A 12,907-nucleotide genomic window follows, 5' to 3' on the forward strand; every position below is an offset into this window, starting at 1 on the left:
CCTCGACTAACCGGTGCCCACGCACATTGACTCTGTACCAGTACACCCTGTATATACCCTCGCTATTGTTATTTTACTGCTGCTCTTCAATTATTTGTTACTTTTATTTCTTATTCTTATTTTTTTAACTGCATTGTTGGTTAGGGGTTGTAAGTAAGCATTTCGCTGTAAGGTCTACACCTGTTGTATTCGGCACATGTGATAAATACAATTTGATTTGATCAACGTTGTTTTCAGGGACTGAGTTTAATGCTGCTGCTCTCTGATCAATGAAGCTCTAGCTTCCTCTAGTGTATAAAAAGGACGCTACAAGACAAGACATTTAAATACTAAATCAAAAACTCAAAACTATCACAGAGCTGCCAACTCATGCATTGTCCGTGAGACACACGCTTTTCACCCTCTTCTCACGCTCTCAAGGCACACGTCTTATACCTCACACATTGAAAAGTACTGCTTTTGTTTTTCTAATTAGTCCATTGTATAGTCAGCACGTTAACTTTTCAACTGTGCTCCAAATAGTTTTGAAATCGGAGCATCTTCGCCTGATATTGAACATCACGAACCTCCATCATTGTCCTGTCTTGCCACAGCACTGTGAACCGTGGCACATTAAAGCATATGATTGGTCTAGTTATGTAAAGGATCAAGGGGATTGGATGCGTGTTTTAAAGAAACGCCCCTCAAGACTAGAGTGGAGATGAATAGAAAATGTTCTCTTGAGTTTAGTAACCTGCTGTCTAGACCGGGCACGGGCGTGCGTCCTCGTGCGCCATTGCGCGCATGTTGATTTTGTACATCCACACCAGGCGATCCAAGACAGCAGGTTGAAATATCAAAACGAACTCTGAACAAACTATATTAATTTGGGGACTGGTAGAAACACATGAAACATTCATGGACACGTTGCTAGATAATTTGTCCTGAGATACAAACATTGGGTTGTTATTTTACCTGAAATGCACAAGGTCCGTTTTTTCTGGATCTTTGTAGAATTTTGACCCATTTTGCGTCACACAAAATCGGGTGTTCTCTACTCTGACATTTAATCCACAGATAAAAGGGGAACCCTATTTTATTTCTCCTTTAGCAGCCAGCAGCAGAGCCAGCTGCAGCCGGCAGCAGCAGAGCCGGCAGCAGAGCCGGCAGCAGCAGAGCCAGCAGCAGAGCCAGCAGCAGCAGCAGCAGCAGCAGCAGCCGGCAGCAACAGCCTAGTGGTTAGAGTGTTGGGCCAGTAACTGAAAGGCTGCTGGCTCACATCCCTGAGCTGACAAAGTAAAAATCTGTAATTCTGCCCCTGAACAAGGCAGTTAACCCACTGTTCACCAGTAGGCTGTTGTTGTAAAAAAAAACAATGTGTTCTTAACTGATTTGCATAGTTAAAAACGGAAGTAGTAGTAGTCTTCTGTGGACTTGACATGTCGGTTGGCAACCAACTTTAAGGTGCATTACCGACTGGACTGGAGTGTGGACCTCAGTTCATATTTCAATCACCCATGTGGGTATATGCTCCTAAAAATCAATGAGGAGACGGGTGAGGCAGGACTTGCAGTGCATCATGGGTCAAAAATAGAATCAAGTTCTATTTTAGCGCCTGGCTACGCAGACTCTCGTTGACACGCGCTGGCAGTTTAGATGAAATGATTGAATAACATCTATGTGTACATTTATTTTGCACGCAACGTAAGAAGTAAGAAGAGCAGCACCGTAGTACTGTTTTATGTACAATGTTGTCAACAAAATGAGGTTGCTGTTACTTCTGTCCCTATTGCAGAATGCAGCCTTTTGAAGTCGATTTTATCCACATTTAGCATTAGACCCCTCGTTTGTTGATTGTCATTTAGGCTGTGACAACGCAAAGGCAGCATGCAGAAAGACCTACATTATGTTTTAGCAAGGAAGTTAGGTAGGGTGATCTGATTTGTAACTATGACAATAATTTTGTCAAACAGATTGTGAACCCAAAAGTGTACATTTGAATCTAGAGGGGAGAGAATAAATATATAAATAATTTGGTTAGGGTGAACGGGCAGATTTCTGTCATCTTGTCCACAGGACATTTTATAATCTATTTACTTGATTTAGTCTGATCAGTGGAACAATTCTTATTTGTAACAATGGACTGAAATAGCAAGAACACTACTGATATTACCCACATTTATTGTATTATTCCACTTCTTCCCAATTTTGCCGGTGTAATCCGCATATTTGAACTCTGATATGCCTACCTGTGTCCGGAAATGAATGATTTGAGGTCAAGTTTTTTTGTAGCCATTCGTGGACAGTTCTGAATAAGTCATACACATAAGCATTGGATATTAAATGCTCCAGGAATCAAATATAATTGTTGACATTTTAGTATTGTCCACATGCTAGGCAGAGATGGTACGGGGACAGCTCATAAACATGTCATATTTTGTTTATGTAGCGTAAAATGATGGCAAGGATCTTCAACTAGTAGGCATAAACCACCTGAATATTGATATTCATTCTATTTGTCTTGAAGGTACGGTGATTATGAGAAATTAATTGTTATAACAACAAGAACAAACATAGTTCAGGGGTGGTCAACCTTCCTGAAGAACAAGCAGGATTTTCTTTCAGCCCTATTTTAAAGAGAGCGTTCACCTAAATTACAAAATACAAAATGTTTGTGTCATTACCTTGAAAGCAGTCTATGAACAAGCAGACTGCCATCAACCATTAATATTAGAATGTCCTGTGCAGAGCCTTGGTGTAGTGGTGACACTCCCCTGCATGTGCAGCATACAACTTTCCACCTGAGAACAGGGATCAATCCCTGCTTCCAACCTTCCCACTGTTTCTCTCATTTCACTACTGTTTGAATAAAGTGTCAAACCACCCAAAAATCTAGTGGTAAGTTGTTGAATTTTGAAGGCATGTCAAAATACCTAGAATTGCAATAAATTAGCTTTAAAACATAGCAAATCTCCCTCCAAGCTTTCTTCAAACTTTGGCAGTCCTGTTTTCATTATATTACTTTGTACACCAGTTGATCCTAAAGTCCCATAGAAAACCATGAAAGGTTTAACTCTCCTGGCCTCAAGTGCTGTTCAGCCATTGAAGCTTCCTTGGGGGCAATGAAATGAAATGTGATACCACCTGAACTCATTCACCCAGGTATGCATTGACATCAAATAGGCTGTCAAATTCAGATGACAAAAATACAAATGAGTAAAGATGACTATATAGAAGAAAAAGAGCGGGGTTTGAAACAGATAAAATTGGCATAATAGATTGCATGCATTGTAGTAGTAGCATTAACCTCACACGATTCTCACCCGTCTCGCGCAAATATTTTTTTAGGCTACTCTCTCCTCCAGATGTCGCGGTTTCGCAAGCTCTGCCGACTGTCCAATCAGAAACGGGTTGCGTCTCGTTGCTATATCTTCACACCCGGCTCTTTCTCATGACAGGTGAGTTTGCAGAATTTTCCTAGCAAAATACAGGTCATCCTCGCATGTAGACCATTTCAATTTTCAATAACACAATTGCTAAAATATTTGTTTCTTCTGGTTGATGAACTTGACTTCTTGACACATGTCCTCCTATGATGTTTAGCATACAGAGTAGCCTCTTGATACTGCTCCTTACTTTTCATCGTGTCATGTTCTTCACACCCTTTGGATAATACTTACTATACGTGTTTGTGTATGTGGGCATATCATCTGTAGGTTACTGAAGCAAATGTTCACAGACCAGATATAGCACAAGTAGGCTGCTGTCATGCTGTCTTGTGTTCTGTTTCCAAATGCACAAATAAACACTGACAGATAGGAATGCAATAAAGAATTTGCATCAAGCTAACTTTTTAACTTTCGTTTATCTTGAATAACTAAATAACCCTTCACATTTTGACTGGCTTCATAACATGCTGACACCACCTCAGATACAGTTCATGCAACAGCTGGAGGCAGACCACGCCTCTCTAAAATCGTCTTCCAATCAGATTATCTCATTACTGTTGCTACCAGTGGTTGCTACTCATTTTACAGCCATTCCCTATTCAGAACGGTCTTGGTAAATTAGCATGTGGCCAATGATCTTAAGTATGCAAATGTTTGACATTACCCCAAATGATTGCCAATAATATCTGCGTGTAGAGCAGATGAGTTGCTTCATTTTCAACAGCTAACGATAAACGGAGTATAGTGTCAAAAAATCGCTAGCACAAAAAGTGATATACCAGCAAGCAAAATCATTGTTTCTATTTGGATTTTATGTGCAAGATGACATTTGAAGAACTAAGTGGGGAATATTCTACAGAAAGGTAAACTATACTTTTAGGCGCTTTTGCATTTGCCACGGTTGTCAGGACAATTTGTTAGTGAGTGACTGGTCTGTCACTTAACTTGGCCGTCAAGCCATGCATGCATTCAATTTACGAAAAATAATGCGCAAAACTTCAATGTAATTTTATTCAGATATTGAACTACAGTTAACTTTACCTAAACTTTGATATGGTTTACTTTGTTAACTAGATAGGTAACAGTAGCTTGGCTTGGTTGAGCTTTATGCAGTATTTGAATATGTGGCTAGCTAACGCCAGCTTTTCTGTTTAGCTCACGAGACACTGCAGTTTAGCCTACTGTAATGCCGGTGTCAGGTCATTTTAGGGAAGCACACTTTTGACATTAACTAAAAGCTTCAGTGTATTTGACTATCAATGTACTCATCATACAATAATATTAAGTCAATTATGGAGTGACATGCACCGAAAATCAAACGCGATTTCAGAGTTTCAACTTGCAAATCAGTCATTTTTACTCGCAACTAGCACAAGGTAAGTAGCTACCTACAGTAGCTAGCTAGCTAATACCAAAGCCGGCGCTTTTGGCTGTAATTTACCAGGCTGATAGATTAGCCCTGGCATGGCCTCCTTTTCAAGAAGTTGAGCTTTGGCCATGAATATGTGAAAGTTGATGTGAATTTGATGTTAGTTCTAACAATTCGTTACTTTCGCTGTTGTAGGATGGATACAGTGACAAAAGCCTTGGAAGAGGTTCTCTCATCAGCATTACCCCAAGGATGCATAACAGTAGGGGTCTATGAAGCAGCTAAATCATTGAATGTGTAAGTAGGCTTCGCTTCATTAAAATCAATTAAAGTTGCAATGATGTAGTTTTTGTCTATGCATGCCTGTTTTAGAATGTCTGCAATTTGGGGGCAGGTAGTCTAGTGGTTAGAGCATTGGGCCAGTAACCAAAAGGTTGCTGGATTGAATCCCTGAGCTGACAAGGTAAAAAATCTGCCATTCTGCCCCTGAACAAGGCAGTTAACCCACTGTTCCCCGGTAGGCCGTCATTGTAAATAAGAATTTGTTCTTAACTGACTTGCCTAGTTAAAAAAATGTTTTAAATTCATGCGCTATTACTGCGTTACTAACCAATTGTCTGTTACTTTCGTCAACAGAGATCCAGATAATGTGGTTCTGTGCATCCTGGCTACGGATGACGAGGATGTAAAGGACGTGGCCCTTCAGATCCACTTCACCCTGATCCAGGCATTCTGCTGTGAGAATGACATCAACATCCTGCGAGTGAACAACACCAGGCGTCTGGCAGAGATCCTTGGAGGGGGAGGGAAACAAGGGGGAGAGCCCATGGACCTGCACTGTGTCCTGGTCACTGTAAGTATCCATTTCCACTAATATACACTAGAATATGTTAAATGTAGACTTCAAAGTGACTTTCAAACAGTCCAGGGTGCTAAAAATGTCTCCAACGTTTATTTTATTTTACTGATGCACTTGAGACACTCATGCTCTGAACTTGTCAGAACATGCCCACACCCAGTAATTACTCACTCCTTGAGTCCTGTAGCGCACCACTCAGTCTTGACATCTATACTTGCTGCTTGTGGGATTTTCATTTAGGCAAATAACTTAATTGCTCATAGTCTTGAAACCCCCAGGTTTCTATCTATTCCATTGTCATGTTAGGCCTACAGGTCATAAAACCAGGCATTTGGATCCTTGTGCCACTATTGACTCATTCTCTCTTTTTCTCTTGTCTTTGCAGAGCCCACACTCCTCGTCCTGGAAAGACCCAGCCCTGAGCAAAGTGAACCGCTTCTGCAGGGAGAGCCGTTGCATGGACCAGTGGGTGCCCATCATCAACCTCCCAGAGCGCTGAAGGGTCCCCCCCACCCCCCAACAGCAAGGCCTGCAAAGTACTCTCTCTGAACAGGAGTAGTGTAATCCCTGATGGACACACTACCCTGGGGAAATTCCTGATGGAGGAAAAAGAAGATTAACGACCACAAAATAAGGCATTTCGAGAAGAAAAAAAGATCAGACCCAGCCATCTAGATGGGATACAAAAGAGGATGGATTTCCACTGGGCTGGTGGAGTTAAACTCTCGGCTATGGCAGTCGAGGCGAGATGAGGCACATTTTATGTTCGGTCACGAGACCGAAACCGACGTCTGTGCTTTTTAACAGAAGATGGACACACTGTACAGAAGGATAAAATCATGTATGGCAGAGCACTTCACCTTGTGGGGACTTTAAAGAGGGATAGCAACAAAAATAGGCACTGTTGTTAAGAGGACCATGGCCTTGGCGTCTCTCTGCAGAAACAGAGCACTTGTAGAAACACTGGACTTTTGCAATTTCATTTTTTATTCACACTGTTAATGTTGTCGTTACTTTTGTTTTGTAATTATTTAAAAAGGGAAGGGCTAAATATCTAATGAATATTCAAGATACTATGCATTCAGTCAGTGTTTCCAATGCCAACTGTTTTTTACTCAAGTGGAAAGTTCTTTTTTTACAGTTAAGTTATTTCTTATGATATTTAAATGTATTTATATTAGCAATTTTTTACCATTATCTATATGAAATTCTCTGCAAAAGCACAAATATATTATTGTGGTCAATAAAACATATTTTTGGAGCCAGAACTCGATGGTCCTTCTCATTCATTTTTTTTTCAACATTTCTGGAAATGTAACAAAGCTAGTTTAACTTTGACCCCACAACACTTGTATAGGGAATCACATGCGATCATGGAGGTCACACTGGGCTCTGCACTCAGTGACATCCTCGTGCCAGGTGACAATAGCTCCACCCCCACCACGCTTTGTCAGCATGATCGTGCTCATTCATCCATATGCCTTCCCCTTTTCACCGTCCTGAATTCAGCCCACGGTTAAGCTGAGAGCCCTTCCTGCATACCTCTCTGAATGCCTCACACCTACCTGCTGCCTCGCTAGGAAAAGTACTGCACGTGTGCAAAGTGCACCCACAGTGCTCACGTGCACATTTGACAATCCAGGTTTCTGCGTAGTACACACATGCTTTGATTGTTCACTTGCATGCAGAACTATCTACTGAACAAGACAATAGTGAGTGCTCAGGTGAATAAAGGTAGAATGGAAACAGAAACACTTCACTGCTTCAACTAATAGAGCATATCCAGGGGAACATAGTACTTATCAGTTGCGTCAAATAACAAACATATTACAAAACCTCTGCTGAGCGAGGTTATAGCGTAAACTATGCCCCAAGTTATCAAACACATGCTGCTGAGGAGGCTGTTTGAGCCGGTTGCTGTTTATTAGCGTTTCGCACGGAAGGTGTGGTAGAGAGCGCATGACTTTACGCCCTTGGAGAGTTGTGTAAGGTAGGCACTGCCGTGCGTGTAGGTTGTATAACCCGCTCTCCCCATTCCTTCCTCTACATGCTCACAGGTGACGCTGGCGTTGGGTGTGGATGATGTCAGAGCTGATGCAAGGCAGGCTTTCCCCTGGTTAGTCATGATCACAAGAGCTTGTCACCTTTGCACAGGAAAACAACGTTTCTGAGTGACCATCCGACATGAGAATGAACTATTGCTCTCGTGCTCAGATGGCTTTAAGAATCTTCTAGAATGTGTTTAATGATTAACAGCTCCAATAGTGCTAATATTTTTATTGGTGTTTTTTTTAATCGTTTTTCATATTTTCTTACTCTGACTGCAAATAATTTACATGGATTCCATGATATTTTCATCAATAATAATGTATATTATATATTAATAACAGAGGACTGGGTAGACCCTCCCAACAGCACTGTGTTAAAGGTTACCATGTCGTAACTAAGGTGTGTGACGACCAGTTGAGGGTATGACACCGATGTCATGTGGTATTGTGTTAGTGGTGTTTGGGGGAAAGGTTAGATACAAGTAGGGGAGGTGTGATGTAAGGTTTATGTTGGTACTGGAGGAGTCCAAGTCAGTCACAGGGGGAATTTTACATTCCCCAGCCCTTAGTAACTACCCAACCGGCCCCTTGGGTATCCCTGTCTATTCCGGTTATTACCATCGACATACGCAAAAGTTGTATAGGGGGTTTAAGAAGGTTCTATAAGACAATAAATACTCAGGTCATCAAAATAATCTGAATCATATTTTTCACTCAATGTAATACAGGTTACTCAACAGATTACACTCAACATGTTACACTTACTCAACAGATTACACTCAACATGTTATACTTACTCAACAGATTACACTAATAATACAATAAATACTGCAGAATAACAGTGTATATAACTAGAGAAAATAACAAGTCAAATACAATTGCTGAATAAGTTGTGTAACAACAGTGTAACAACATCCTGAGGGAACACTCGGGGTGGTAGACAGTAGATCAGATGTCACGGTTTGGCATGGTCCACTGCACTGCTGAATGGGGGTGAATGAGTGGCTCGGCCTAACCAAGGGGCTGTGCGGGGGTGGGACCGCCAACAGTGCAGAGGACTGTGCTGGGATGGCTTCAACGCTGTCCCCCTCCCTCCCCGTCTCCCCCACATCAGCACATTCCAACACACTTACACTGTGACTGCCAGGCTTTCACCAAGGGAGGCACGCGGTCAGTGGGCCTGCCAGGCCTTAGCAATGTGCCCACCAGGCTCGCGCTGGAACACAATGACATTGTGCTTATCAGGATTACACTGTGTGCTTCACGTCCAATGGGTTCAACGCTGCTTTGCACCGATATCAATACACTGTTACTGGGCAGCCAGGCTCTGCAGGACACGGCGCCTAAAGGCATCTACAGTAAGACTGTACTTACTGTGGCTTTCCCAGCTGCAGAGATGAACCATGTGCAAGAGAGAACAATAGCTAAGATGTGTCATGTATACTCCCTCTCCGGCCTCTAGGTCATCAGGCTGCTGACTATCCCGCACACCTGTCACCATCGTCTCGTGTGCCTCATGACACTCACCTGGACTCCATCACCTCCTTGATTATCTTCCCTATATCTGTCACTCCCCTTGGTTCTTTCCTCAGGTGTTATTGACTCTGTTTCATGTCGGTGCGTTGTTTGTGTTACGTGTTTATTGTTTTATTTATTTATTAAAACACTCCCTCCCTGAACTTGCTTCCCGACTCTCAGCGCACTCGTTACAGAATAACACCTCACCTAAGGGAAGCATCAGGGAGTGTTTTTTATTTTATGTTTGTGTCAGAGTAATGACGGCGGGTCCGGGAACTGCTACAGGCTCTCATGCCTCAACCAGATCGCCAGGCTCCGCTGCCTCAGCCGGCTCATCAGGCTCTCAATCCTCAGCCGGATAGCCAGGCTCCCCTGCCTCAGCCGGCTTATCGGGCTTTCATGCCTCCGCCAGATCACCAGGCTCCCCTGCTTCCACCGGCTCGTCAGGTTCTTATGCCTCAGCCGGGTCGCCAGGCTCCACCTGCTTCCACCGGCGCGTCAGGTTCTTATGCCTCAGCCGGATCGCCAGGTTCCCCTGCCTCAACCGATCTGTCAGGTTCCTGTGCCCCAGCTGACTCGCCAGGTTCTCCTGCCTCAACCGATATGTCAGGTTCCTGTGCCCCAGCTGACTCGCCAGGTTCTCCTGCCTCAACCGATCTGTCAGGTTCCTGCGCCCCAGCTGACTCAACAGGTTCCCGTGCCTCAGCTGGCGTGACCGGTCTGCTCCTGATCCCCGGGTTCGTCCCCTTTGACGACGTCCTGCGGCTGGAGCCGCGCGTCGGGGAGGGGGTACTGTCATGTATACTCCCTCTCCGGCCTCTAGGTCATCAGGCTGCTGATTATCCCACACACCTGTCACCATCGTCAAGCCACCAGCACCTCATGACACTCACTTGGACTCCATCACTTCCTTGATTATCTTCCCTATATCTGTCACTCCCCTTGGTCCTTTCCTCAGGTGTTATTGACTCTGTTTCATGTCGGTGCGTTGTTTGTATTACCTGTTTATTGTTTCCTTTATTTATTAAAACACTCACTCCCTGAACTTGCTTCCCGACTCTCAGCGAACTCGTTAGAAAATGTCTCTTTTGGTTACTATCCAACATTTTCCTCATACAGATTTTTTTTTTTACCCACTAACTGCCCGAAGACAAGGTCAGAAAATAAAGGGGAACAAGCTTCAGGCTGACAAATCCTCAAAATAGCACCTCCTCTCCCGATAAGTGGAAACCAGGGTTTCAGCACCTTCTATTTTTAGCTCTCTCCAGTTCATTGGCCCAGACGGCCATGGGCCGAGGCCTATTCTAGTCTCACCATGGTGAGGTATAAACACATGTTCGCTGGACCCCACGTAATGAGAGGAAACAAGGCTAGGCTATAGATAACTCACAGTAGCTTTTTTTAGGCCACATGGCTGGAGTTGAACCAAACTGTTAAGCTTGGTCTGCATCCCCTTTGTACAGATGTAGGATCTTGTTGCTGGAGAACTTTCCTGCAATGCAAAACTTGTAGTGTATTTTAGCTAGTAATTTCCACTTTGAAATTTGAGACTTGATTTTCCCTTACCAAAAATGTATCAACCGCTACAAAAATGTCAATTAATTATAATCCACATAACCTGTAACTGCAGGATTATTTTCCTGCTGTAGCAAACTGCCTCAAATTAAGATCTGTATTTGTTAATTATTCCCTTTAGATATGAGTGATATTGAATGCTGCATTTTAATAATATGTTTCAATTCATTGTTAGATTGTCTTAACATAATGGGAACAATGGATTCTTGCACGTGGTAGTATAATAACATTTTTGTCATTTAGTAGACGCTCTTATACAGTGTATACATTTTTGTGATTTTTCGCAGTGGTCCCTCAAACCACAACCCTGGCTTTGCTAGTGCCATGATCTACCAACTGAGCCACACCGGACCATATTACCCACCATCAGACTAACAATGAAGTGAGAAAAGTGAGAAAGTAACAAAAGTAAAGACTTCAAAGAAGCAGAGGAGACAAGGTGCAATTATAAATCTATGTTTAATAACATCAGGAAAGACTGTACTGCAGCAGAGAGAGAAACAAAGGCTCCATCACTTGTTATAATGAACAAAACCACATACAGATGTCTTTAATCCACCAGGTTCACACTGTCTTCACAGAGGGTCAGGGAAAGGTCACGTAAGAGTCTCACAAAGGTATATAAAGGCCATTGCTGGTATGCTGGTTGAATCAGAATTGTCTGGTGATGTCACACAAAGTAACAGTAGCCTGATTTAGCATATTAGAGAGATTCACTGTCAGAGAGAAAAGTCATCGAGATACAATTGTCATCGCTCAAGAATTCATAATGGATTACTGGGTCTCCCTGTCTCTGATTTCAAGACCTTTATGATGAATGAAGTACCTTTTGGAGGGAGGCAAACACAAACATTACAAACAGTAGCACCAGGTGTATACAATCAGACATTTTCTTTTCTCTTCTGCTAGTGACAAGACAATGGCACAATTCAGTTAGAAATCACAGGAAATCTGCACAGAAAGATCCATTTAATTTAACAAATAAATAAAACAAATCTTCACACCACAATGCAAACACTTGTAAGGCTTTGTGTATGCAAACATAATTATACTTTCCAGCCTATCTGTGCTAACCACATCGATACAGCTGGTTCGTTTTATCGAGACATGTTCCCAACAGCTAACCGACAGGGCATACAGGACATTCTATTTTTTACTGTTCAATAGGACAGGGTTTCCCAAACTTGGTCCTGCCCCCCCCCCAAATAGGATACTTAGTACTATCACAGGACATTGGGGTCAGCCTCAAATCAATGTGGTCTCAGAGCATTTCATATTATTCTGTTTGTAAATTGAGACACTCCATTTAGTATGATATGTTACGTTTCATATGATATGTGTTAATTTGTGGATGTCCATCATGAGTTTTGTATGATATGTTACGAATTCCAATTTGTTGTGGCTAACGTCGGTTAGGTGGCTAACATTAGCTAGCTGGCTAACGTTAGCTCTAGGGTTTAGGGGTTAAGGTTAGGAGTTGGGCTAAAAGGGTTCAGGTTAGGGTTAGGGGAAGGGTTAGCTAAAAGGGTTCAGGTTAGGGTTAGGGGAAGGGTTAGCTAAAAGGGTTAGGGTTAGGGAATGGGTTAGCTAACATGCTAAGTAGTTGTAAAATAGCAAAAAAGTTGTAAGTAGTTGCTAAAATGCTAAATTTGTCCGTGATGAGGTTCAAGCATGCAACCTTTGTGTTGCTAGACATTCGCATTATACGCCCATCCCAACCAACCAACCAACCTCCTTTTGTTTTTGCCTTAACTAACTTTCTATCTTATGTAACCATACCAAAGGTAACATATCATATACTATAATGAACAAAAATATAAATGCAACATGCAACAGTTTCTAAGATTTTGTTGAGTTACAGTTCATACAAGTAAATCAGTCAATATGAATAAATTCATTAAGCCATAATCTATGGATTTCATATGATTGGGCAAGCGCGAGGCCATGGGTGGGCCTGGGCGGGCATACGCCCACCCACTTCAAAGTCAGGCCGACCCACTGGGGAGCCAGGCCCAGCCAATCAGAATTAGTTTTTTCCCACAGACAGAAATACTCCCCCCTTTCTCCTCTGACGATCCCGCAGATGAAGAAACCAGATGTGGAGGTTCTG

General features: G+C 42.6%; 1 protein-coding gene across 1 annotated transcript; it reads left to right on the plus strand.

Annotated features, from left to right (window-relative positions):
* The first annotated feature begins 4,118 nt into the window (after positions 1-4,118).
* LOC120020508 (growth arrest and DNA damage-inducible protein GADD45 alpha-like) lies at positions 4,119-6,924 on the plus strand. The gene is made up of 4 exons (XM_038964210.1): positions 4,119-4,291; positions 4,993-5,094; positions 5,434-5,650; positions 6,042-6,924. Exons 1-4 carry the CDS (start codon positions 4,242-4,244, stop codon positions 6,153-6,155), a joined length of 483 nt encoding a protein of 160 aa, XP_038820138.1. The 5' UTR covers positions 4,119-4,241; the 3' UTR covers positions 6,156-6,924.
* Positions 6,925-12,907: the final 5,983 nt, after the last annotated feature.

The sequence above is a fragment of the Salvelinus namaycush genome, chromosome 25, assembly GCF_016432855.1.
Source record: "Salvelinus namaycush isolate Seneca chromosome 25, SaNama_1.0, whole genome shotgun sequence".
NCBI classification, from domain to species: domain Eukaryota; kingdom Metazoa; phylum Chordata; class Actinopteri; order Salmoniformes; family Salmonidae; genus Salvelinus; species Salvelinus namaycush.